Source organism: Eubalaena glacialis, chromosome 2 (assembly GCF_028564815.1).
Source record: "Eubalaena glacialis isolate mEubGla1 chromosome 2, mEubGla1.1.hap2.+ XY, whole genome shotgun sequence".
Classification (NCBI taxonomy): Eukaryota; Metazoa; Chordata; class Mammalia; order Artiodactyla; family Balaenidae; genus Eubalaena; species Eubalaena glacialis.
In genome coordinates, this window is record NC_083717.1 from 107,474,635 (window position 1) to 107,502,060 (window position 27,426).

General features: G+C 47.8%; 2 protein-coding genes across 5 annotated transcripts in view; both read left to right on the forward strand.

The window, feature by feature from the left end:
• Positions 1–27,426, forward strand: part of FRMD5 (FERM domain containing 5) — a 350,784-nt gene that overhangs the window by 304,772 nt on the left and 18,586 nt on the right. For 3 of the 4 annotated variants that reach the window (XM_061182209.1, XM_061182207.1, XM_061182210.1), the window contains exons 3-7: positions 4,196–4,238; positions 4,468–4,546; positions 13,230–13,327; positions 15,516–15,639; positions 18,393–18,480. In XM_061182209.1, the coding sequence (XP_061038192.1) occupies positions 4,196–4,238; positions 4,468–4,546; positions 13,230–13,327; positions 15,516–15,639; positions 18,393–18,480 (432 nt within the window). The remainder of the gene's footprint in view (positions 1–4,195; positions 4,239–4,467; positions 4,547–13,229; positions 13,328–15,515; positions 15,640–18,392; positions 18,481–27,426) is intronic. The other variant, XM_061182208.1, reaches the window with a different exon arrangement.
• LOC133085758 (large ribosomal subunit protein eL39-like) lies at positions 18,496–20,304 on the forward strand. Its single transcript, XM_061182946.1, has 2 exons — positions 18,496–18,550; positions 20,136–20,304. The coding sequence occupies exons 1-2, from the start codon at positions 18,496–18,498 to the stop codon at positions 20,300–20,302; spliced, it is 222 nt and encodes a 73-aa protein (XP_061038929.1). The 3' UTR covers positions 20,303–20,304.

The following is a 27,426-nucleotide window of genomic DNA, read 5'->3' on the forward strand; positions in this document are numbered from 1 at the left end:
CCCTGTTCTACCCCTATTGGAGTAGAACTTATTACACCATGCTGGTATCGCCTGTTTGATTACCTGTGTTCCTTGCAAAAATACGAGTTCCATGAGGGCATGGAGTTTATCTCATTCATCACTGTAACCCGTGGAACTAGCACAGGGCCTAGAATGCAGTGGGTGCTCAGTAAATATCTGCTGCAGGAATGATGAGTGGGTGAGTTAGTGGGTTATAGTGCCGTGTTCCTGCCCTCCACTTGCCCAGCTACCCTCCAGGCCCACACCTGCAGTTCCTATAACTTCCGTCCATCAGCCCTTTGCTCGGTGTGGGGAGGTTCTCTCTGGCATCCCCACCGAAGTGGGAAAGTATGCAGAAGCATTCAGGCCTCACTGCCTCCCTTCCCCACACCCACTGTCGTCTACCATCCTCCAAAAGCACTGTCACCACGGGCCCCAGAAGGCCCCCCTTTCATGGGTCCACTCATTTTTTTCATAGCTCCAAACATGAGCTTCATCTCTGTCACCGCTGGGGACCTTGGAGCCCCGGAGGGTGCAGCCTCCCAGCAGTGCCCAGGGCCACAGGTAACTCCCTCACCAGGCCAGAGTCAGGTGGTGTTTTTTGTTATTTATTTATTTGTTTGTTTGTTTGTTTATTTATTTAATCTGGCTGCGTCAGGTCTTCATTGCTGCTCCCGGGCTTTCTCTAGTTGCAGTGAGCTGGGGCTACTCTTCGTTGCGGTGCGCGGGCTTCTCATTGCAGTGGCTTCTCTTGTTGTGGAGCACGGGCTCTAGACGCACGGGCTTCAGTAGTTGCAGCATGTGGGCTCAGTAGCTGTGGCTCGCGGGCTCTAGAGCTCAGGCTCAGTAGTTGTGGCTCACGGGTTTAGTTGCTCCGTGGCATATGGGATCTCCCCGGACCAGGGATCGAACCCACATCCCCTGCATTGGCAGGCGGATTCTTAACCACTGCGCCACCACAGAAGTCCCCAGGTGTTGTTTTGTTGTTTGATGCTCTGAGTCGCTGTGTCTCCAGGTCACATTTATGGTTTTATGCTGAAGACTTGAGCTATAGGAAAGAAACCAAAGCCTGAATCTGTTCCCTTTGACAAGCCCTGCCCCACTTTGCTGCCGTGTTTCATTCCTCCTGGCTCAGCAGAATTTTGAGCATCACCAGTGTTTGAGGAGTGTTGCGGTCAGCCCCTCACCCTATAAAGGCCCTGCTGTCTTGGCATAAATACTATCCTTAGCTCTGGACGATAGTATAAGACCCCCCAAAGTGCCACGACACCAGGAAGCTACATGTCCTCACATGCTCTAGGTGTCCGTTCACTCTGTAATGGTAGACTCTTAGACTGTTTTTACAAAGGGATTTTGTTGTTGTAGTTTGTTTATTTTTGGGAGTCAGAGCTGTTTCTCCTTAAGAAGGAAGACCAGTTACCCCAAGGTCTCTTCATCTCCCAAAGACAGTGGCGTATGAAGAAAAAAGGGTGAAATGTATCCTGTTCATTATTTTTTAGTTGGATCAGCACGTGCTTGAGGAGGTTAAGAGATTATGTCGAGATGACAAAGATTAAAAGCCAAAGGAGACAGAGAAAACTAAGGAAATGGGGAAAAGGAGAAATAAACTTTCACAGCGTGACTCCTATGTGCCAGGCTCCACGCTGGGCACAAACCTAGATCTTTCAGCCAATGGACGTTGAGCGATGAGGTGTATCAGGCACGAAGCTAAGAGCTTCACATGTATTATTCGATCCTTACCACGAATGAGATGAGCATCCACAGTTATACCATCCATTCTCCAGATGAGTGGATGGTCTCGGACAGGTTACGTAACTTGCCCAAGGCAAGTGGCGAAGCCTGTCTCCTGCTCAGACCTGCCTGATGCCAGAGCCTGTGTGGTTTCTGGGGGTTCCATGCTGAATTCACACCCTCTAGCCTCTAAAGTGACATGATTCTGTGCTTTTATTGAGGGTTTAAGGAGAGCAGGGAGGCTTGAGAGGGTCCTTGAGAGCTGTGGGGAATGGACCTGTAAAGAATTGTCCTAGATATACTGATCACGATAGAGATGGAGGAGATGAGCTCCCTGGCACCGCCCCCCCCCCCCAGACCTCTTCCCCTGAGCACCAGGGCGGCAGGACCCAGCGCTCACATCCATCCCATCATTGCTTGCTCTGCAGGGGTCTCCGTGGGGTCTGGGATTTCTCTGGTCCCTCCTGGAGGAGCTGCCCTCACTCCCCCTCCCCTGTTCCTGACTCAGGCCCTGGTCTCAGACTATTCTCAGCCTCTCCTTCAAGCCCCCAGAGTCTGAAGATTGTACCACCTTGGCTCCTTCACCCAAATGCAGGAGGAAGCTCTGCTCTCTGAACCTTCTTTTTACTCTTCTCCTGACCCCTCCTCCCCAACCCAGTGTTATCAATTTGCTAGTGATTCTGGGACCCAGATATAGGCAGACAGCTGCAAAAGGTAACTCTGGCCATCACCATATTTGGGGGATCCTGTCAAGATTTCTCTACCAGACTCTCTTGGACAAGCTTTCCACCTTCTTTCCACCTGCTCCCAGTCTCCTCCAGCCTCACTCCTTTCTGGAGCTCTCACTCCAGTACAAACTAAAGTCTTCTCTCCAGCTATTGCCAAGGGGAATAGCCTTTTGTCATTCAGCCTCTCTGCCTTCTGCTGATAATGGATCTATCATTGCACTTAGCTTCTGTCTATCTTCGTTTATTTATTTTGATGGACCGATGGTCCAGTGCCTCAGGGCATTCAGTTTTCTGAGTCCCCGACACTTGCCGTGTTCTTCTCACTGTCCGGTGTGCTCCGCACAGACAGGCCTCCTCCGCCTTCATAGGCATGGTCTGGAACCCCAGTTGTTTCCGTGCAGTTTCATCTCCTGCCTTTGCTTCCCTGTGAAGCCAAGCCGCGGTGGGCCGTGTAATGTGAGAAGGACCTCTTAACCCCACTGAGTGGCTATAATGAGTTGCCAGCCTCGTGGGAACTCAGATCAGAGGAAGCAAGAGAGCAGGATGTCAGCCCAGATTATCCGTGTGGAGCTGACGGAAGAACTGGCTCTTGGTGGGTCCATTAACTGTGTGACCCACGGCCCAGCCCAGAAGGTGAGAGCTGGGCATCGAGGGAGGCCAGGATGCGTCTGCGTGGCCCTGCCTGCTTTCCTGCCAGAGGGAGGACTCTGCCAGACATTTTACTAAATAGAAGTAGTCAGAAAAGAGGGAGGTGTGGACCTGGTTCCTTCTCCTGTTCTACAGCTGCACATTGAACACTGAGCTGGGCACCAGTGATACAGTGGTAAACAAGACAGAGTTTTCTGCCCTCACAGAGCAGTGGTTTTAAGCTACTTCCAGATAATCAAGCCCCAAATATCAGCAATTCTAGCTGTCTGCAAATTATCAAGGTTCCTGATTATCATGAAAGCAACAAACATCAATAGTGCATTTTATAAGGCATCCATGTAGAAGTGGGAAACTGATATAGAACGTTCTCGTTGCTTCCTTTCCCAAACATAAGTACCATGGGAAAAAATGCATTGCTACTATGTCCTGCCTCTGTGAAAATCCAGGGAAAACAGGATACTACACATTGGTTGTGGTTAGTTATCTTGTGAGACTTAGATTTTAAACATCCCTGGATGCCAAGGAATCCTGAGTACATATTCCCTAACACAAGGGTTGGCAATGTGTTGCTCAAACAAAGATGAAATATACACCAGCCATCCCTGCCTTCTCACCATTTATGAAATTCCACCTGCCAGTGCTTTCTAGAGCTGCTACCAATAACCTCTGTGTGTCATCGTGTCCCCACTGCATAACACAAACAAACACAACCCATTAAAGGGAGTATTTCCCTACTAAAGCCAGGTGGGGCTCTGTCCCCATCACACATACGTGCATTCATTTGTGCCTACTGGCATGCCAGAAACATGGCTTGGAACTCTGGCGCCCTACGTTGGAAGGCGACATTGCCAGGGAAGCCCAGAAATGGCATCTGAAGCTGGATCTCTTACCCCCTTCACAGCTGGTTCCATGGGGAGCTTATTTCAGAAAATCATATCACTCTGTACTCTCCAAGCCTACATATCACAAGCTTCTGAGCTGCTTTCACCCTGGGCTACAATCTGTCTAGTTTTTTAAATTGAATAAAACAAGTTATATTTGACACTGCTTCTCATTAGGGCTTTCTTGTTCTGTGTTCTCTGTTTCAGCATTGGTTGGAGTTTACAAAGTCTGTGGTGAAGCAGTTGAGATGTAAGTATTGTCCATGAAAAGACGGAAGCCTCACCCCTGGGGAGGGTGGGAGGAAACCTCCCACTTGCAGTGAGTCTTGGGAATTTTCCACTGTTCTAAGTGTAAGTTGGCCCTAAACACGTGAGGATTTTCTTCAGATGGTTCAGAGACCTGTGCATCCCAGTGGGGCGGGGAGCCCAGTCGTCTTCCTGGGAGGGTCTTCCTGATGGGCACCTCTTTTTCTCTGCAGCCCAGCCTCCATTCACCATGTGTTTCCGTGTGAAGTTTTACCCTGCAGACCCTGCTGCCCTGAAAGAAGAAATAACCAGGTAAGGCTGAGCCCCTGTGCCTCAGCCTCTGAGACTTGTTGGAGAGGATAGGAAAGAGGGACTGTAGCTTCCTAGATCCTCTACTTTGGAAGCTCCCAACTCTGATAGGCAAGGAATTCTTCCTAAATATAGCCTCACTTCTATATTTCATTTCCACATGTTCCCTTTGCTCATCCCCTCAGTAGAATGGCAACGGAGTGAGCTTCTTTCCTTCAAGAATACTTCGTCTTAAACTGGTCATCTGCAAAGGGGTCTGGAGTAATGAATTAATCAAAAGCACTTTTTCTTTTACCAATGATGTGGCCACCATGGATGTTTTTGGAGACGGCCGTGTTGCTGCTTATTTGGGGGCTTGAAATAGACTCCAGCAGCCTAATGTACTTGGGAAATGGCAAAGCAGGACACTGAAAAACAAGCTGGGAAACACTGAAGATTTTAAATCCAAGTGGGTGACCTCCCGTGTGCTGATGCATCAGGCCCGTGATAAACTCTTCACTGTGGGGATCGTGTTCTGTGGCAGGCAGCTACATGGAATGAATCCTGTCTCATCCAGCACCGCTTGGGGATGAGAAAGAACCTCTGTGCCCACACCATCCTACAAGAGGGTCAGTGAATTGGAGCTTCAGAGCTCCCCCAAGGGTTTTGTGTATCTAAGCCAAATTCACTCTAGAAGTCTGACCTCAGAGATTTAGAACTCTCTGAACTGGGATCCTTAATTTTTATATTAGAAAGATGTAATTTGGACATTAGCAAAACCTTGATGTTACCTTGTAAAGGGTGGAGCCCTAGGTGAAGAGATGATGCCAGGGAATCCTAGAGCCGAGGAAGAGACAGCTCTGCCAGCTCTGCCCCCACTCCCTAAAGCCTTAGAGACGGCAAAGATTGGGACGAGGCCATTGCCAGTGTAGAGACTGCTTGTACTCTAAGGCCTCGAGATCTATTTCTAGATCCCGAACTCCACATGAGCCCCAGTGGAGGCTGAGGGGAATCTTGCGAAGGAATCAAAAGGATCAGGAAGGTTGTTTCCTCCAGGTGCTCTGAGCGCACCCACCACCCACTTTAAAGCACTGAGGACAGTGAAGTGTGTAGTTACAACCAAGTCTCGTGCTCCTTACTGGGCACATGGAAACTGCAGGCTCTGCTCATCCATGTGGAAGTGGATGTGGCCCCTACTTTGCCTATGAAAACCAAGCTCATCCATATTAATGAGCAATCCTGTAGCTTTAGGCAGGAGAGTGAGGGTAGAACCACTGTGTTTAACAACTTAAACGGAGAGGAGTTTTGGTAAAGCACTAGCCTGCCCTGCTCATGACTTCCAGAGTGCTTGCCACAGTTCTGTACCTGCCCCTCCTTCCCCGTTTCCCTCCCCCTCCCCCCTTTCCTTTCCTCCCTCCCTCCCCGCCTTTCTCTCCCGAAAGAGGTGATGGTGCCAGGGCAGACCCAGAAGTCCACACCCCTATCCACATGTCAGGGCAGATTTAACACATCTTTGTTGAGAGCCTAGCACCTAGCCTCCTAACACCTCGCATCAGGATCACCTTTTCTCCACCTCACTGGACCAACAGTGAGGATGAGAGGATTTGGTCTAACAGCTCAGAGGGCTGCCAGTGAGAGCACGACAGACACACGGCTTTCTGATTTGATTAAAGGACAAAAATATATAGTTCTCTTGGCCCTTAGGAGGAGGTCTTTTTTTTTTTTTTAAGATTTTTTTGATGTGTGAATCATTTTTAAAGTCTTTACTAATTTTGTTACAGTATTGCTTCTGTTTTATGTGTTGGTTTTTTGGCTGTGAGGCATGTGGGATCTTAGCTCCCTGACCAGGGATCAAACCCACACCCCCTGCATTGGAAGGCAAAGTCTAAACCACTGGACCGCCAGGGAAGTCCCAGGAGGAGGTCTTAACAATACAATTTTCTAAAACAAATGTCACTACATGATACTAATGTACAGACCCTCCTACCCAAGAAGCAGCATAGACCAGGAGGCTGAGATCCTGTTTCTGTTACTTCTTGGCTATGTGGCCTTGGACATAAAATATTTAACTTCTCTGACCTTCAGATCCCTTATTACTATCCTTATGAGGATAGTAATAGTACCTCCCAGCTTTGTTGGGAGGATTAACCACTACACGGGGTCTTGTACTTCTTAATACACCCCCAGGGAGCCTGGCACTGAGCAAAGGCTCACTGTTTACTGCCAGGTCGATTACATGGTCCGTGGGCCTCAGGGGCTCTGCATAGGGCACAAGTACAGTTGGTTCTGGCTTTTCTCCCTTGTTTATGTGATAATCCCCACTCCTTTTCTGTCCTAGCTAGAGTCCTAACACTTAAGCAGCTAACTTGTGAGGACTGGGAAAGCCATGGCCAGGCATCTCTCCAAGTCAGCAAACTTCAAAGACACTGGCAAGCATGTGAGCTCCTGCCCCTTCCGCATGCAACTGTGCCCACCATCCTCGACTATTTTCCCCTTGCTCTCTGCCTCACCAGCCTTCCTTCCCTAGGGTGCATTTTCCAAGCGTTGTCAGGTGTGTGGACCTCAGGGTGCCTGGGCCTGATTTGGAGTCTTTGTGCCTCCCCCTCCCTGAGGCGTTCTGTGGAGGCCCCGGGCTTCGCTGCATCTTTCTCCTTATCCACATCCCTGATGCTCTTAAAAGAGTGGGTACCTGCCCCAGCCTCATTCAATACCCATAATTCATTACTGGCTTAGAGCTCTCCACCCCACCTTCCTGCCAAACTAATTTAGCTGTCAGTGTGTTTTTTCCTGCCAATATCAGTCCTAAATTTCGCTGCCGTCTCAGCTACTCCCATAAAGCCAGGCTGAGAGGAGGGGATGAAGAAGAACTGTGCTTCAATTTATCTCTTGGACTCTTCCCAGATGATAAATTTAGTTGCCAAGTCCTGATTAATCTCTTTTGTCATTTTTTAAATAAATAAATAGATTTTCTTGTCTGAGCTAGAGACAAGGCAGAGAAAATGGGGATTAGGCACCAGATTTAGCTTTTAACAAGGGCTGCAGGTGTTCGAACTCGTTGAAGGATCAAGTGATAGAAGGAAACTGAGTGCACATGGGGCCCCACCTTCCAAGGAAGCAAACTGCCTGACACATGTTTGAGCAGGTGCTCAAAAAATGTTAATAGACTTTTCAGGTCATTTTTTTTTTTTAAAGTTAATAGAGTTTATAGGTAGTGTATTCCATCAGTGAACATCACTTGAGCCTAGCTTAGGCTAAGATGGGTTGGCAAACTTTTTCTGTAAAAGACCAGATAGTAAGTATTTTAGGCTTTGTGGGCCATATGGTCTCTGTCGCAACTAATCTGTTCTGCCATTGTAATGCGAAAGCAGCCACAGACAGTACATACATGAATGAGCATGGCTGTGTTCCAATAAAATGTTATTTTATCTCACTGGGGACTCTGGTGGCAGGTTTAGTGTGCCAATCCTGGGAGAAGGAATCAAAAAGATCTGAGTTCAAATCCCAGGTCATTCTTTCACTAGATATGTGACAAGGCAAGCAACAATATCTCTGGTCAGTCCCTTTCCTCATCTATGAGACAGGGATGAAAACAGTAGTCACCTCATAGAATTGCTGAAAAAGTGCGTGTTGAACAGTACAGTGTGTGGCACACAGCATGCACTCAGTAAATCACCGCTATATTGTGTCTCTCTCCACTGGAATGTAAGCTCCATAAGAGTAGGAACTCTGCTTTGTTCTCTGCTGTATTCCCAGCACCTGTGGCTGTGCCTGGCACATGTGTGTGCTCAGAACTAGATGGATAGATGGATGGAAGGTTGGATGAACAGATGGATGGATGGCTGAATGGATGGATGGGTTGGTGGTTGGATGGATAAATGGATGGATGGATGGATGAATGAGTGGGTGGATGGGTGGGAGGGAGGGTGAATAGGCACAGGATGTATAGGCTCTCTAGAAGAATATTAAAAGTGACAAAACATAATCTCTAACTCCAAGAGCCCGCAGTCTAGTATGGGGGAGGAAGACATACTAAACATGATCATAGTTAGGAAAAGGGATGGCAGAAAATAGAGGAAACCAGGGGCAAAGAATCTAATGAAGGGAAGACAGGGCCAAAGGGTCTTCTGGAAGAAACTCTTCAGGAGCTTCCAGTGCTTTCCAGAGTTCAGAACCTTTAATTGTGGAAATATCTCTGGATTCATCCCCACCCTCTGATATCAGAAATCAGAATGCCAAAGCCAGTTCCTTGGATGTACATGTTCCAGAAATACATAGGTTTTTCTTGGTCATCTTTTTTTTTTTTTAAACTCTGAAGAATGTTTTTTTTTTTGGCTGCATTGGGTCTCTGTTGCCATGCGTGGGCTTTACAGCGAGCGGGGGCTACTCTTCATTGTGGCGCGCGGGCTTCTCATTGCAGTGGCTTCTCTTGTTGTGGAGCACGGGCTCCAGAGCGCAGGCTCAGTAGTTGTGGCGCACCAGCTTAGTTGCTCCGTGGCATGTGGAATCTTCCCGGACCAGGGCTCGAACCTGTGTCCCCTGCACTGGCGGGTGGATTCTCAACCACTGCGCCACCAGGGAAGCCCTCCTTGGTCGTCTTTTAGGCTCTCACACATTCTGCCTTTGGATGGTCCTCCATCAATTTAGGACAACCTGGCATTTAAACAAAAATGGAGGTGAGGTAAAACCTCTTTGAAGCCAGAAGGAGATGGGCAAAGTTTAACCAAAAAAGTGTCCTAAAGAGCAAGCTTTTTGTCTTAAATCTGGTCTAAAGCTGATTTTTTTTCATTCCAGGGAGAATTTCCCTCTGATGACAAAGAGTTCCCCTGACTTCATTTAGGACCCTTTTCTCCCTAACCATAGCTCACTGAATTACCATGCGGGTTCTGTTTCCTTAGCTATAAAATGCGGGAGTTAGGCTCTGTAACTCCTACTATGAGGGTCTGAGACTGGGTAGCCCAGCCAGCCTGCTCATTATGAGCTGCTCATTATCAGCCTAGCAGGCTGATCCCTTGCCCGGCAACACAGTGGCCCTGGTGACAATGCCTCAGGCAACAAGATAGTCTTCCTTAGGCCCTTATGTCGCAGGGGAGAACACGCCAGGGCCTCTTGGGAATAGGTCTAAGGATGCTATGAGTCATGTGGGATGTATTTTCATGACCAACAACACTGAGTCATTGGTTACCTCCTTAAATGAACAAAACACAAAGCTTGATGGAAGCAGCTGTGGGAGAAAAGGGAGGGGGGGACCCCTAGTGTAACTCTCTCCCTTGAAGCTGTCGGTTGATTCTTTCATGAGCTCATCTCGTCCTCTGCAGACTGTGGTGTGTTTCTTTAGGATGTTGACTTGCCCCTCCATCCCCTCCCCCTCCAGTTGCTGCACCATTGCTTGACAGTGTTCCCACGGCCTTACCCTTGACCTCCCTGTAGCTGTTCTACCTTCTGAAGTCTGAAGGAACCCCGCCCAGCAGCGGAAAGCCTTGTTTCCTTTCCACCTCACCTGAGGCACCTGTCATGCACCTATCGTGGTTCTCACCGTGAGGAGGAGCGTGCCCCCCTTGGAGGGCAAATCAGAAGCTCTAGAGGAGCCTTTTCAAACCCAGCAGCACCCATACACAAACTCTCACATGCTCCCCCCCAGGGCAAGGTGTTCTCCTCACCACCACATTAAGGATCACTATCCAGAGCCTTTGAAATATCTCCTTCAGTCCAGTACGTGCAGTCCCTGAATTTTGGACACAGACAAGCAGAGAGGTGTGGGAGGAGTGATGCATGAACTCAGGCCCCAGGAGTGATCTGTAAGTAAGAGGCCAAAGGCTTGCTGCTACATCCTGCCAAAGCCGGTGGAAGGTGGGAGTTGAAGCAGTGAGAGGCAGAGAAGCGCTGCCCCCTTCCTTCCACACACCTGTGGCATTTCATCGTGGGAAGCAGGGTGAAGACAAGCTTGATCTGGTAGATCCATCTTAAAAAATTACTACTCATTGAACGATGTCTTTTTCCTTCAGTTTTCCTTGGGGCCGAGTGAGAGTGGTTGGGAGAAGGGGAGTTCTTATTAACTTCCGGACCACAGTAGTCACCTTCCCTTTGGTTTGAGGAGGGCAGTCCATCCTGATGTGGTTAGAAGGATGCTTGCGAATTTTCTTAGGACAGTGCTTCATAAATTTTAATCTATGTACAGATCACCTGGGGATCTTGTTAAAATAATTCAGTAGGTCTCAGATGGGCCTAATTCTCCATTTCCAACAAGCTCCCAGATGCTGCTGATACCCCTGTTATGTGGGCCACACCTTGAATAGCAAAGCTTTAGGAGAAAAGAAGGTTTGATCGCTCCTTCGTTTCTGTTTAATGACTTGAATCACCAAGCCCCGAGCTCTCAGAGTCACGTGCTGGTGCCCCGCCTCACCCCAGAAGTTGTGCTGTCACTGGTCCTCTTTCTTTTGAGCATTTTCACATGATCAAGTGGGCATGGAATCCTCTGTTTTATTCTTCAGCCTGAAAGCAGAAGCAATAGAAACACCTCTAGTTGTCCAGGGAGTGCCCAATTTCTTTTTGGTTCAAACTGATGGAATTTAAGGGAATTTTACCATATTCACATTACTCCTGTGAGGATGCTGAAGTTATCTATGGCTGTTTAACAAAATGCCACAAAACTTCAGTTAAAATAAAAGTATTTCTCATCTCTGAGTGTCTGTGGGTCAGGAATTTAGGAGCGGCTTAGCTGGGTGCTTCTGGCTCAGGGTCTCTCCTGGGGTTGCAGCCAAGAGGTTGGCTGGGCCTGTGGTCATCTGAAGGTTTGACCGGAGGATTCACTCCCAAGATGGTGTACTCACAAGGCTGTTGGCAGAAAGCTTCAGTTCCTTGCTAGCTGTTGGCAAAACACCTCAGTTCCTCACCACGTGGACCTTTCTATGGGGCTGCTTAAGTGTCCTCGAGCAGAGTGAGTGATCCAAGAGAAGGAGAGGACAAGGAGGAAGCTGCAGGGACACTATGACCTAGTCTCAGATGTCAGACACTAACTACCACTCCTGCTTTATTCTGCTTGTTAGAAGCAAGCCACTGGGTCTAACCCACATTTCAAATGGAGTGAATTAAGCTCTACCTCTGGAAATGAGGAGTATCAAGGAATTTGTGAACTTTTTTTTTTTTTTTTTTAACCATGCCACGCAGCTTGTGGGATCTTAGTTCCCCAGCCAGGGATTGAACCCACGACCTCAGCAGTGAAAGTGCAGAGTCCTAACCACTGGACCGCCAGGGAATTCCCTGTGGACATATTTTGTTTGTTTGTTTGTTTGTTTTTACATTAGTTATTTATTTATTTTATTTTTGTGGCTGTGTTGGGTCTTCATTCCTGTGCGAGGGCTTTCTCTAGTTGCGGCGAGCGGGGGCCACTCTTCATTGCGGTGCGCGGGCCTCTCACTATCGCGGCCTCTCTCGTTGCGGAGCACAGGCTCCAGACGCGCAGGCTCAGTAGTCGTGGCTCACGGGCCCAGTTGCTCCGCGGCATGTGGGATCTTCCCAGACCAGGGCTCGAACCGGTGTCCCCTGCATTGGCAGGCAGATTCTCAACCACTGCGCCACCAGGGAAGCCCCTGGACATATTTTTAAACCACCACAAATGCCCCCTGCCGAGGAGCCACTGTGGTAGGTGACTCGCTTCAGGGTGTGATATCCCTGGCCTCTGCTCTTCTCAGGGCACCTGTGAGGATATGAACATCAGAGACCCCACTCCTTGTAAAGACCTTTCAGGATGGAACGTCAACAGTTCCATTCCATGGCAACCGAGTCCACCCAATTACCTGTGAAACTACAAAGCAGTTAGAGTGCAAAGAGGGTAGAATAACACAGTGGTGAAGAGCCAACCTCAGTCCTGAATTTGAATCCTGGCTCTACCACTTACCAGTTATGTGCCCATGAGAAAATCACTTAAGCCTGTTTATCTTAAAAAAGGGAGATAATAACAATATATATCTCAAAATGGTATGCAGAAATTAGATGAGATGCTGATGTCAAGTGTGTAAGTCCTGGACTGGGAAATAGTAAGTGCTCAATACACATCAGCTACTATTAGCTGTTCTTGATAGCCTGCTTCCACCTGAGGTGAGAGCTTCCTATGGTTGAAGAAATATTAGCCACAAGTTTCTGCATTTCCTTCACCGGTGCCTCTTCTTACACCTTATTCAAATTCTGAGAGGTCTGGTTGACCTCTGCCCATAATGAGGGCCGTCCCACATATGGACAGATTGACTTGGCAAGCCGAGGCAGAACTCTCCCCAGGGCTAGTTACTTCACCACCTCTCTGCTTCTTAAGAGGCAACGTCAGCGAGAGTCCAAGGCGGAGAGAGGCCCCATCAGCCCCTCTCTTATGACACAGGTTTCTTTCTCGGCACTGAATTCAGCGGGGCCAGCTCCTTCCAAATCCCAGCACTGGGGGACGATGCTTTTAACCAGGAGGTGCCATTTCTGTTTTGAGCTACAGAAGAAAATTGACAGGTTGTTTTGAATTGAACTTCAAAATCAGTTCAGGGCAAAATGCCTGAAAGAGTCTTCAGGGAAATGAAAAATGTTATTTGTTCTGTGGTATGTTTTGAGGTTTTTGTTTTAATGTAGTAAAAGTGTCCTGACAGAGATTTTGATAGGCTTATATTACATATTTATGTCTTTAAAGCAATCAAAGAAATACTTTATAGTTCATTTTCTGTTTTCTCTCCAGGTATTTAGTCTTCCTGCAGATCAAAAGGGATCTGTACCACGGCCGCCTCCTCTGTAAAACATCAGATGCTGCCTTGTTAGCAGCTTATATCCTTCAAGGTAATGACTTTTGACAGGATAAATTTGCTTTTCATGCTAAGTACTGATTACATTATTTCAGTTACCACAGATGACTACTTCTTGGATATAAACAGTGTCTAACTTGAAACAGAGCCGGAGTTAAAGGACTTTGCCTGGACTCCCTAGACCCAGGAAGCTCTGACCACGCAACCTTAAATTGTTTGTACCTAAAGTCTTTCTGGCAGCCCCTTCAGACTCTGTTCGGGGGGGGGGGGGGCGGGGGGGGTTTCCTTGCACCCTTGGTTGATAAAGTTATCGAGACTCTGGAGAGTAATCCGAATCAGCTTTTTCCTGTCTTTTTATTCAAATCTCAGAGATGTGAAGCACCTTGGAATTCTGGTATCTGTTTCAGAGACCTTTCCATTCAGAGTGCTCTAAGTTAAAAATGTTTCCAAGTAACAAACCCATTTTCTAACATGCAAAGAAGGCAGAGTTGGGGTTGTACTCAGCCAATACCCAGACCGGCGGTTTTTGCAAAACAGTGGGAAAGGTATGTACTCTTCGTATGTGATCCTTTCTCCTTTCATGAAATGCAGGTGACTTCTAAGTCTTCTAAGTTCGTAGACTTCTCTTAGTCCTTTGGCCTGAAGCTGTCACTGGGTTATTTTGGACCATAGCACTAAAATCATGACGTTTCTATCAAAGAATCTGAATTCATAATCAGAAATCTGTGAACTCCAGGAAGCTACTTTGTGAACAGAACCTAAAAAAATGCTTGCCAATAAGAAACTAAAGTTCTTCCAGCAAAAAAAAATATCACAGCTGCGTTAAGAATGTAAAAGTCAGCCTATTGCAACTTTGACTTCTGAGACTCCTGTTTTAAAAAACCTCCTAAGCCGGAAGTCTAGAAGGTACTTGCCAACTTTAAGGTACCCAAAGATACTCCTTTCATTTTTAAAGGAAAACCTGGTTCCATCTAAGTGAAATTTTAAACTCTAGTTTTACCCTGACAACCATATTGAAATTTTCTTTTTTTTTTTTTTTAATTTAAAGAAGTCATTGATATCCAACATTGATGTTTCCCATTTGGAGCTTTCTAAGTAAAATCATAATAAATGACTCCATGGCTCAAGATCACTTCAGACTTTAAGCCCAGGGAAGCCTTTAAAGTCTCTTGCTAAATGATAGAAATTCCCGAGTAGTTTGGAAGGCACGATGAGGAGACCTGTGCCACAGAACAATATTCAGTTGTGAAAAAAGGGCACATTTTCCTCTTAATATTTACTCCCCGCTCAAGACTTCTCACCTGCACTGGTTGTGGTTCTCACTAGGGGAGGAGAAAAGACAACAACAAAGCAGCTGAACTTCTTAACATCCTCCTGACACACACAGTGTTCCCTGTGGAATGCTGCATGTGGAGAAGGCTGGATTCTGACCTGGGAACACATTGTGGGGAGTAGCGTGGGCCCACTGGCCACCCCAGATCTGAGATCTCAGCAGCTTTGGGGATGGACTCTCTCTGTGAATCTGCAGGACGAGAAAGCCCCACCCCCTGCTGGGAACTGAGAAGTCAGCCTTAGGACCTGGTGCTCCTGAACTCAGCGGTACTTTCTGCTTACAGCCAGTCTTCCCACTCTGCAGCCCTCTCCAGGGGGCCTGGCACCTGGTCAGCCCTCAGTGAATATTTATTCAAATGTATTCACTTGCTTTGATTTGATTTGGTTTGGACTGAGAGTTGAGTTCTGAGTTTGGGTCATGGCTCATTCATCATTTTACTGTGTCCCTGCTAAAATCCTCAAAACGAGATTTAGACTTTGGATGTGGCTCAGGCCCAAAAGCTTCTGTCTTTCTGATCAAGCTCACAGTTTCCTGTGCTGCCACCAAGAGCATTGCTCCCAGGCTCTCTTCTGGGAGCCTGTGGGCCATGGTGCAGGCTTCTGCTCTTTTAGTGCAAATTTACATGTGGTGACCTCAGAACGCAGGGTCAGCTGTACCTTCTCTACTTGGCCTTGATATCAACTCAGTGTGCACACCTGGGAAAACAAAGGTGGGCCTGCTCCTGAGGAACACGCCCTCTGCCCGACTCACAGCCAGTGCTCAGGATCCACTGTTCTTTGCAAATCTGGCACAGACTTTGGCTTTTGCTCTCTGTGTTAATCTCTTGTTGCTTTGCCAGTGATGATTTACCTATCTCCACAATTGTTTTCCTCTACTTTCCTTTTGCAAGCGGAGATTGGGGATTATGACCCAGGAAAACACCCTGAAGGCTACAGCTCCAAGTTCCAGTTTTTCCCTAAACATTCAGAGAAGCTGGAAAGGAAGATTGCTGAGATTCACAAAACAGAACTCAGGTGCGTGACACTCGGTTCAGGCCAGGCCACTGTCTCCCTCACAGCCTGAGCACACAGCCTCTGCACTGCATCCTCTGCTCCTGCAGACCCAGCCTTCCTGACTCTAGGATGTACCATTTTCAGTGATCCACTGACAGTACAACCTCAAGGCTCCCTCTCCAAGAACAGTGGTGTAGGCTGAGGCTTAAAGGCAAGAGAGAAGCTATATTGTAAGGAAAATGGAGAAGGATTGGCCTCTGAAAGGTATTTGCTTCACTAAGATAAATGAGGAGACAGAGGGAAGAAGCATGAACTGGGGAAAAGGAAAAGGAAAACATAAACAGCAGAAGAGAGAAGAGAGGGAGGGGTTAAGTGGGGATGTGAAAAATGGGCAAGCCTCCGACCTCGGTCTGTGACAGTGACAGGTGGCTTCTGGATCAGTGGATGGGACCGCACAGGGCTGGCTTGATTCATAGCTGGTGTGGGTGCCTTGAGAGCACCTCGTTCAGGGGTGTGTCTTCAGCACTGCTCCCTCAACCCCACACCCCTGCACTGAGAGAAGGAGGGGAGAAGCAGCTGGAAGCAGGAGGCTTGTCCTCAGATTCTCCTAGGTCACCCAGAATGTGCCACATCCCATAAAATAGCATCAATGCATCCTCTCACCCATATGAAATAGTGTTTTCTGCAAAGGCTGGTTTTTTAAAAAGCAACAAAAGGGTGTTTAGGCTCTACTTTGTATGGCACACTGGAGCATAGATTCCCCAAACTGATACTATGAAGAAAAAATTTATATACAATACAGCATTGTAAAATAAAACCTGCCATCATATTAATACAGTGTAATTTTTTAAAACATCTTTTCAAATGTTTGTGTAACTACCTTTCTGGGGAAGGACAATGTCCAAGGGGTGGGAAAAAGATATTTCTAATAACATTAACCTTAAACTAGTTCCTACCTGATGCCCCCCCAAAACAAAAAATCTTCACCTTCACTCAAAGATTTTACCAACAAATATGTCCCCAAAGCCTCTTTAGCCTTATAAACAGACCTCCTGCCCACTGTGTATGGTTGGACTGGTTCCCCCCTCCAGAGGAATGGAGACACCTGCCAGAGGTGGAATCCTAGCTGCCTCCCACCCCTCTCCCTGTGCAGGTGCTGCCCCAGCTCCTCCCATCACTCTTAGGGAATAGTGGCCCCTTGTGGTACAGGTCAGAATAAACACATGTGTGAGGGCTCCTGGCTCATTCAAAGGAGAGATCAAGGGTGTGCTGAGACTGCCGGGAGGCCCTGCCAGGAGGGTTTTAGGAGATGTCAGAGCAGTGGGGGCAGTCCTCCAGAAACCTCATAGAAGTCAGGGGATCCCCCAGGAAATGATGCCCACTTTGAGGGCCCCACAGGGTTGAGGGTGAATGCAGCCCACGGAGCCTTCCAGTCTCCACACAGGGAATAAGGAGGCTCCCTGGAAGGGGTAGCGGCGCTCAGCTGCCTCTGGTGCCCGGTCCTTTGCCTGCTGCGCCAGCATTTTCCAAACACCTTCCCTGTGTCTCAGGTGCGCTGGTGGGTGTAGACATCTGCATTCTACAAAATGCCTTCTTACACAGGTACTACTTACACAGGCTCAGCCTCATCTTCATAATGTAAAAATATGTCTGTGTTTCCTTTCTCCAACTCTAACATGCGTTCCTTGAGGGCCCAGACTGCACTATAGTTTATGATGTATTTTATACGGGGCAGCACAGAAGCTGCTGAGGTGCTGATTGATTGATGCCTCTCCAGAAAGACACTAGAGGGAATCTGGTCCGCTTCTCCCTCAGTCTGGCTTGTCTTCCTGCCCTGCCATATTACTTGAGGCAAATGATGAACTTAGTTTCAGTCCTGCCCACCAGCCGTCAGTTGTTGACTTGACAAACTGCCCACACCTCCTCACACTGAAGCCAATCCTACATCTGTAGAAGGATGTCAGCTTCCCAGGGCACTGGACCCTGAGAGAGCCTGTGGTGATCCTGCACTGGTTCTGTGTGGAGCTCATCCACGCCCCTGCTAAAGAGGCAGCCAGGAGGGGAATGATGCTGAAGGCCCCTTCTTCAGACGGCTTGGTGCCAGCACTGGTTTCTTCCTTTTTTCTGCTTGTTTCCTTTTCACAGTCATCACCCTGTGGGCAGACAGAGCTATTGTGGAGTCTGGGGAGCTCAGCACTGTCTTCTGTTGCATCTTTTTACCCTCCATTCCTGTGTTCCCATTTGGTAAAGGAAGAGGGTTAGGCAGCAAGATATACAGGTCCCTTCTTTGTGTTTCAGTCTAGATCAGATGGCCTGCAGCCAGCCTACAGATGTATTTTTTTTCTGCCCCCATATTACTTAAAACTGAAATGCCACATAAAAATCGGTATCTGTGAATTCTCTTTAAAAATCACACCTAGCAGTGCTGGTGTGACTACAATCCAAGACTGCATTCCAAGACTGTAGTCTTGGAGCTGAGGAGCAGCTGCCCTCATTAGACGGGGTGGCACTCCCAGTTTGCCCTAGTCCCCACCACTCCCTATTGTGTTACACTCAGCCCATGTCATTCATTATGTAGCCTGCCTCACTCTGAAGACTTCCAAGGTTTTGACCCTAGATAAGAGTCTCTGAAGTCGGTCCTAGGACGGAGCAGGGAGCACACTCTATGGAAAAATCGGAGTGTGAGACACCCTGAGCACTTCCTAATTGAATTTACCTCAGGGGAACCTATGGGAGCAGGAAATCCTGAAATCATCTCATTTTCTTTATTCCAGTGGCCAAACACCAGCAACATCAGAGCTGAACTTTTTAAGAAAAGCACAGACGTTGGAGACATACGGAGTGGACCCTCACCCGTGTAAGGTGAGACCCGCCCCCATGGCCGGAGACTGCGCTGACCTTGCCCCCTCTAGGCAGGGGTCCCCGGTCCGTGGCCTGTTAGGGCCGCGCAGCAGGAGGTGAGCGGCAGGCGGGCAAGCCAGCGAAGCTTCATCTGCCGCTCCCCATCGCTCGCATTATGGCCTGAACCATCTCCCCCCGCCCCCGTCCATGGAAAAATTGCCGTCCACGAAACTGGTCCCTGGTGCCAAAAAGGTTGGGGACCGCTGCTCTAGAGGGTGACAGGCAGGGAGGGACCACGTGCCTGTGCCACCCGCCCCTTCAATATTGGGATGTTTGGCTTTTTTAGTGACAGACGCCAGAGAAAATGTCTCATTGTGAAAACTCCTCTGGATTCCACGCTGCATAATCTTGTGGTGCCCATCGATGTCAGAGGGTCTGAGGCAAAGTCCATCTAAATAACAAATTGGAAACCGGGGCCCCACTTTGGCAGCAGTGGATAATTTGGTGGAAGTGAAGAGAGGAGGAATGGGGGAGGCCCCCCACAGGGAATGATCAGAGGCAGCTCAGCCCACTGCCCACCCTTCCCTGACCCGTAATCTAGTTTCTTTCCAAGAGTGGGTTTTTATTGACTGCAGCGGCCTAAGTCACTGCGTGGAACTGCAGTGGAGTCACGTTTAATTCCATTATGCGTGCGTGAGGGCGGGACAGGAACCGGCCAGGGAGGCTCTGCCCAGAGAGGAACCTCTGTGATTACTCACGTGAGTCTGGCATTTCAGAGACAGCTCGGGCAGCCACTCGAGACTGTGGAAAGCAGTGGAGACCCGCAGCCTCTTCCTGTCTCTCTGTGGCCGGGTCCCTGCACTTCATCTCCTCATGCCAGCTGCTCTGACACTTCTGGTCTCTGCCTCTGTTTCTCCAAATCTTTGCCTCTCTCTTTCCACTACTGGAGAGACCCCAGTATCACAAGTAACACTGATTCTCAAACACTGACCTCTTCTTCCTAATAAGTGAGGGGCACCGTAAGTTTCCAACAAAAATTAATAGAATAGAAACCGAGGAACCCAGTGATGTGGAGGCAGAGTTGCGTTTCCCTTGGCCCCTTGGTGAGGAGATGGTGATTTTTTTGTTGCATAGGATTTAATGCCGAAACTTCAAATATGAACTTTGAGAACATTCTGGCACTCAGAAACCTGGCCACCCTCCCAGCTCCACAGTTCCCTATCTACCAGCACAGCCTACTGAAGATAACCCCTGTGTTCTTGGGGGCCAGCACTGTCAGAAAACACACTCATGCCATTTTATACCAAAAAAAAAAAAAGACATATGGATATTTACAAATGAATTAGCAAAGCTTCCTGAATAATGCCTTCTGTACAACCGATGTAGTTTAACTTGCATAAATTCCTCAGATACTATCAGCAGGGGGCTGCAGAGGACTGAAGAGAGCTTTGGAGTCAGCTGGCCTTGCCTCCGGGGCTGGTCTCCTCCCTACCGGGGCCTTCAGAGACTTCCCTGAGCCTCGGTTTCCTCATCCGTGTGAAAGTTCTCAGCAGATACTCCACACCTGTGCTCCCTGAACTGCTGAGTCACTTCAGGACCTGAAAAGACAACAGCTGCCTTCTTCTCTTCTCCGCCATCCTATGCGTGGCTGGATTTGCTCCATGTCTTCTCACAAGGCTCACAAGTCTTGTCTTTTCACAAGACTTTCAGGATCAAGCAATTCCTGGCCAAGAAACAAAAGCAGAATCATCCCGTTCCCCAGTGGATTCGAATGAAAACTGGTAATAAAATGAGGTACAACTCCAAGAGAAGACATTGGAGAAGAACCAAGCTGGGTCTGTAAGGAGCCTCGCATATGAAGTGGCACACACTTGTGCTGTGTCAAGGTCACTTGCATCTTACCATATCACTTTGAGAACATCACTACCGTCTGACCAGCTGGGTGTGTTTTATTGGGAAAATTATTTTTCTCTTTGCGTGTTTCTGCACTACTGCTTTGGTTTAGTAGTAAATACGTGAGACCTTTTGTTAGAAGAAAAAAAAAAAAGACGTAGCTGCCTAAAGACAGATATGGTCAACAGAAGATGCCAGGTCAAGGTCACCTCTGCATTTAACCCCACATCTGTCCGGTCCCCTTGAGGCCACACAGAATGCTCACCTCTTCAGAGATGGGTCCCTGGGCAGGGCTGTCACCTGATGGCCCGTAGAGGGGGGCTGACAGTGAACCTGAGCATGACAACTGAGTTCAGCAGGGTGGGGATTCTCTGCTGTTGCCTATGGGGGTCTGGAAGCTACAGTGGCAGCCAGCTTGGTGTCCAGCCCAAATCCACATGCACCCTAGGACTGCGGGAGTCCTGGCTCAGGCCTGTCTTTGACGAGTCTGTCCACCAACAGACGCAGAGGTGAAGAGGCTACAGGAAGGAACCAGCTTTCATACCAGGCACTGCACAAGGCCCAATCCCATATATCAGATCATTTCATGCCCACAGCACCCACTCCTAGAAGGAGGGAAGGAAGAGAGGTTTGTGGCACACCTTCCCTGGCAGGCCCACTGGAATCCTTTCACATTGTTTTCTTATTTAATCCTCATGCCAGCACTGGGAGGTGGATATTATTCTTCCTGATTTATAGACAAGAAGATGAAGAAGATGAAGGTTCCAGGAGGCCACAATGTACAAGGCCCTGAGTGGCAGAGCAAGAATATATGAACTAAGGTCACTTCCTGTTGCTGTGTATCTCTAAGGAGCAGAAGCCCCCAGGAGACTTCCTCTGGGGAGAAGGTGGGAGCAGTCATCTTGCTGGGACTCCACTCCCTTGTTCCTGGGCCCCGTACTTCTTGCTCACCCAGGGCCACGTCAGGGCCCTGCTGCAGACCCCGCGGCTTATCTCATTAGGCTCTGGCTCAGGATTCCCTCGGCCCTCCTGAGAAAGGAGAACAGTTTGGGAGCCTTTACTCTTGTCATTAAGTAGACTCACTTTGGTGATAGGCTACCAAGCACTCGCCTTAATGTTGCTACAAGGAGAGCCGAAATAAGCTGGAGTGCTTGGTGTAATAAATACTGATGATTTCTATTAACAGAGAGGCAATTACTGGGCCCTGGGAATCTGGGGCACACAGCCCTAGGGAGGACAGAAGAAGAGGAATCGTTTCGATAATTAAATGAGATCAGAACAACGCTTCGGTTGGGCTCTGTTCTCCTGGACTGATTAAGAAGCTGCTGTTCTTTCTGTCCACACTGATGGTTTCTTTCTGCCCAGAGTGTCCTTGCCTGGCCCTGGGACTAGGAGGAGGATATCCTACCCACTCTGGGTGGGACAATCAGAGGGCTCCAGTACCTAGCTGTCTTACACTAATACCCAAACTCTGAACTTGCACAAGCTGTCCTGAGCTCTCTGCCTTTCCCCTGACCCCCAACTCCTGGCAGGAGCCCCTAGCAGACCAAGCCTACAGCTGCTGGATGAGGAGGGTGGAGCAAACCACTGACAGCCCAGTGTTGTATCCACTCCCCAGCCCTGACACCTCTCCAACCTCTCACCGTCTTGTTCCTTCCAGGGAGCCTGGGACTGGTTGTTTGCCCTGGGTCTCCTGCAGGCCCAGACTGTGGCCTCCTGCCCTGTCAAGGATTTGAAGTGGTCGGACCCATCACATGAGCCCAGCCTTATCATGAATCATGAAGGTGCCATTTATTGAGAGCCTTCACATGCCAGCCACTTACACTATCTCATTTAATCTTTTTTTTTTTTTTTTTTTGGCCACACCACATGGCATGTGGGATCTTAGTTCCCCGACCAGGGATCGAACCTGTGCCCCCTGCAGTGGAAGCATGGAGTCTTAACCACTGGACCGCCAGGGAAGTCCCAATCTCATTTAATCTTTACAACAACACTGCCAAGAAGACATTCTTGGGCTTCCCTGGTGGCGCAGTGGTTAAGAATCCGCCTGCCAGAAGACCTAAATAGACATTTCTCCAAAGAAGATATACAGATTACCAACAAACACATGAAAGGATGCTCAACATCACTAATCATTAGAGAAATGCAAATCAAAACTACAACGAGGTATCACCTCACACCGGTCAGAATGGTCATCATCAAAAAATCTACAGACAATAAATGCTGGAGAGGGGCTTCCCTGGTGGCGCAGTGGTTGAGAATCTGCCTGCTAATGCAGGGGACATGGGTTCGAGCCCTGGTCTGGGAAGATCCCACGTGCCACAGAGCAACTGGGCCCATGAGCCACAGCTACTGAGCGTGCGCATCTGGAGCCTGTGCTCCGCAACAAGAGAGGCCACGATAGTGAGAGGCCCGCGCACCGCGATGAAGAGTGGCCCCCGCTTGCCGCAACTAGAGAAAGCCCTCGCACAGAAACGAAGACCCAACACAGCCAAAAAATAAATAAATAAATAAATTAATTAATTAATTTAAAAAAAAATGTAGTGTGTTCCAATAATGGCTAAGAAGCAGAAAAATGTTTTAAAAAAAATCATTGATTTTAAAAAATAAATAAATAAAAAATAAATGCTGGAGAGGGTGTGGAGAAAAGGGAACCCTCTCGCACTATTGGTGGGAATGTAAACTGATACAGCCACTATGGAGAACAGTATGGAGGTTCCTTAAAAAACTAAAACTAGAACTGCCATACGACCCAGCAATCCCACTACTGGGCATATACCCTGAGAAAACCATAATTCAAAAAGAGGCCTGTACCACAATGTTCACTGCAGCTCTATGTACAATAGCCAGGACATGGAAGCAACCTAAGTGTCTATCGACAGACAAATGGATAAAGAAGATGTGGCATATATATACAATGGAATATTACTCAGCCATAAAAAGAAACAAAATTGAGTTATTTGTAGTGAGGTAGATGGACCTAGAGTCTGTCATACAGAGTGAAGTAAGTCAGAAAGAGAAAAACAAACACCGAATGCTAACACGTATATATGGAATATAAAAAAAAAAAAAAGGGTTCTGAAGAACCTAGGGGCAGGACAAGAATAAAGACGCAAACGTAGAGAACGGACTTGAGGACACGGGGAGGGGGAAGGGTAAGCTCGGATGAAGTGAGAGAGTGGCATGGACATATATACACTACCAAATGTAAAATAGCTAGCTAGTTGGAAGCAGCCACATAGCACAGGGAGATCAGCTCGGTGCTGTGTGACCACCTAGACGAGTAGGATAGGGAGGATGGGAGGGAGATGCAAGAGGGAGGAGATAATGGGGATATATGTATATGCATAGCTGATGCACTTTGTTATAAAGCAGAAACTAACACACCATTGTAAAGCAATTATACTCCAATAAAGATGTTTAAAAAAAAAAAAGAATCAACAAAAAGAGTAAAAAAAAAAAAAAGATGTGGCACATATATACAATGGAATATTACTCAGCCATAAGAAGAAACGAAATTGACTTATTTGTAGTGAGGTGGATAGACCTAGAGACTGTCATACAGAGTGAAGTAAGTCAGAAAGAGAAAAACAAATACCATATGCTAACACATATATATGGAATCTTAAAAAAAAAAATGGTTCTGAAGAACCTAGGGGTAGGACAGGAATAAAGATGCAGACGTAGAGAATGGACTTGAGGACACAGGGAAGGGGAAGGGTAAGCTGGGACGAAGTGAGAGAGTATCATTGACATATATACACTACCAAATGCAAAATAGATAGCTAGTGGGTAGCAGCCGCATAGCACAGGGAGATCAGCTCGGTGCTTTGTGACCACCTAGAGGGATGGGATAGGGAGGGTGGGAGGCAGATGCAACAGGGAGGGGATATGGGGATATATGTACACATATAGCTGATTCACTTTGTTATACAGCAGCAACTAACAACATTGTAAAGCAATTATACTCCAATAAAGAAGTTTAAAAAAAAAAAAAGAAGAATCCGCCTGCCAATGCAGGGGACACGGGTTTGAGCCCTGGTCTGGGAAGATCCCACATGCCATGGAGCAGCTAAGCCCGTGTGCCACAACTACTGAGCCTGCGCTCTAGAGCCCATGAGCCACAACTGCTGAGCCCGCATGCTGCAACTACTGATGCCCGCGCGCCTAGAGCCTGTGCTCCACAACAAGAGAAGCCACTGCAATGAGAAGCCCACGCACCGCAACGAAGAGTAGCCCCTGCCAGCTGCCACTAGAGAAAGCCCGCGTGCAGCAACGAAGACCCAATGCAGCCAAAAATAAATAAGTAAAATTAATAAATTTATTTTTAAAAAAAGAAGACATTCTTGTCTTCTTTTTAAGATGAGAACACTGAGCTCTGAGGAACTAACATGTCCAGTGTTACTGGCAAGGACGGTACTGGGACTCGAACTTGGAGTTGTGGAGTCTCAGTGCTGTGCTCTTTCAGTTGTCATTCATGGCCTTCCATCCGGAGAGATGGCATTTATTTAGGAACAAAGCGGGACTCACTGCCAGTTCTGATCAAGAGAGGACAAAAGCCCTGCGAGACTACTGAAATCATCATAGAAAAATGTAATGTAAATTCACCAAATGGCTTTATGTCTGTTTTGTATAGACCAGGAGAAAATAGATTTCAGCAGGGTCTAGGCTAGATCAACCACACAAATAAAATGATAGTGTCATTCCCTTGCTCTTAAAATAGGATCACTACTTTCAGAATCCAGCTACCAAAGCTCCTCTCTAAATAAACCCGCTCCTCATCTTGACACGTTGCCCTTGACCTCACAGAAGCCGAACAAGAAGGATCAGTGATGACTTGCCCTCGCCCTCAGGTGGGCCCCTCCTGGCTACACTGCGGGGAGAGTGTTAGGTTTACTGCCAAAATGAAGAACTAAAGCCACTTAAGTGGCAAGTTTCTGCCAAGATTTCCATTTCTGAGCTGTCATGGGTTGACGCCAAGCCTCTTCCAGGGTGCCTGCCTCCTCCTCCTCATTTCCACTCTGGTTTCTTGTCGCTGTGTTTAAGTGTATTGAAACTGGGTGGTTTTCATGATTGATTGAATGTGAAGGTCCCCAGCTATGAGCTCTTTCAGGAATGGGCACCACTGTCTGGAAGAGCATATGGAATCTTCTTCTCTCAGGTTTTTTAAGAATAATAGAGGCTTCATCCACCCAGACTGAATTAGTTTCAGTCGTGCTCCGGAGAGGGGATGGCTGACTTGGAGAGGCGTAACAACCAAGAATGCTGTGGTCCTGACTCAGTCACATCCAGGATGTCCTCTGGGGAGCAGCAGACAGAAGCCTACTTCATTGTATCCGGAGGTAGATCTGGGCAAAGATGGCCAGGTGTCCCTATTTCCAAGAACCAGTCAGTACTATGATTTCCAAAAATCCTTTTCTAGACAGAGTGATCATCTTAGGGTGAACATTTGATGATGATGTATTGATGCAGGTCAAGGTTGACGGTGGGTTCCATATGAACATGAATGACTGTGCAAATCCATCCCCTCCCCAAGAAGAACACAGTGGCCTTGTCCTGGCAGTACATCATTTAGGCCATCTCCCTAAAATCAGACGGAAGTATCGATAGTATTTCTTGGAGTATGTATTATTGTTCTCATCTTACAGATGAGGAAACTGAGGTCCAGAGAAGCAAGTAGGTTACAGAGCAAATAAGAAGCACAGTTGGGTTCTTAAGCCAAGGCTGAAGCTCCTTCCACAAGGATGAAAAACTGAAAATAGATTTGTCACCTCACAACCATAGACTCAAACTAAAGTCTTTTGACTGTTACCTGATGTAGAGCGGGCCTGGCGATATCTGCTGTGGGGTTGTCAAGACCTGAGTTTTTATTCCACCTCCCAGATAATTAATGGCTCAGTCCTGTGGGTGCTGATTGCATTGGGATGGGTAGGCGACAGGGAGGAAAGATAGAATCCAGCTTGATAAGATGGAAGAGCTGAGGAACAGCTTACTGCCATCTGTGTCACTTCTCTCCTCGTCCTCATTTCCTTCTCTTTTTGTCACATAACTTGTCCTTCCACATACAAATCCAAAGGGCAGGCTCACAAGGAGAATGGCTTGTTAGATGAAAGAAACTGGGAAACTTGTGGCTGCCTGTTTGTGTTTTCATGCTGGTCCATGCTCTCTTTTTTTTTTTTGGCCGCGCTGTGCAGCTTGGGGGATCCTAGTTCCCAACCAGGGATTGAACCTGAGCCCTCAGCAGTGAAAGCAAGCGTGGAATCCCAACCACTGGACCACCAGGGAACTCCCTGATGCTGGTCCAGATGTGAGGTTTCTTGCTGTAATTCCAATCCCATGCCTCATGTGCCAGAGACGAGTAGCAAACATCCCAGCTGCCCGCACTGTGGATGCCCACGTGCCAGGGCCTTGCAGCTTCATCTGTAACTATTGCATTGGAAGCAGTTTGGATAATTGCTCTCTTCAAATGGGAGGATGGATTGGGATTGCACAAGGTGCTATTATTACTTATTGGAATAATAAGTAATACTTATTGGCGTCTAATAGGGATTTATTCCCAGTTTGTTCTCTGTTCCAAATCAGGCAGTCTGGTCAGGAGAGACTGTTCCCCTCTAACTCCAATACCCGCCTTCACTTGGAGCCTGGCCCTGTGGTGTCCGGGCGGTGCAGATGGCCAGCACCACCCAGTTCGTGGGAGGACCTGCCCTTCCCTTTGCTCTGGCCAGAGACAGGCCTGTCACTGCGATGACTCCCACAGACGTCCTTCCCCTCCTGCCCACTTCACTTTTCCCCCGGATCCCAAATGTATCACCCACATCCCCCTTCTCCATGGTCCCTAACAATGAGTAACTTCTCCCTTTCTACCTCAACTTCCCACACCCTCTTTTCCTAAGTAGCAAAATTTAAATCCATCAACATCAGGAAAAATAGTAAAATGTTAGGCTTTTTTTTTACAAGAGATTCTGTATTGAGTTCAATAAACTCAGCTAATCCGTAGCAGCTATAATATTATTAACAACAACACAACCATTAGCATGTATTGGGTGCTTACTGAGCACAGCCTAAGAGGCAGAT

Bases quoted from the DNA above. Each gene is read 5' to 3' on its own strand.
- LOC133085758 (XM_061182946.1), top strand. From the start codon at position 18,496: ATGGCCGGAGACTGCGCTGACCTTGCCCCCTCTAGGCAGGGGTCCCCG. The intron at 18,551-20,135 runs GCCTGTTAGGGC...TCTTCTCACAAG, and splicing joins GCAGGGGTCCCCGGTCCGTG to GCTCACAAGTCTTGTCTTTT.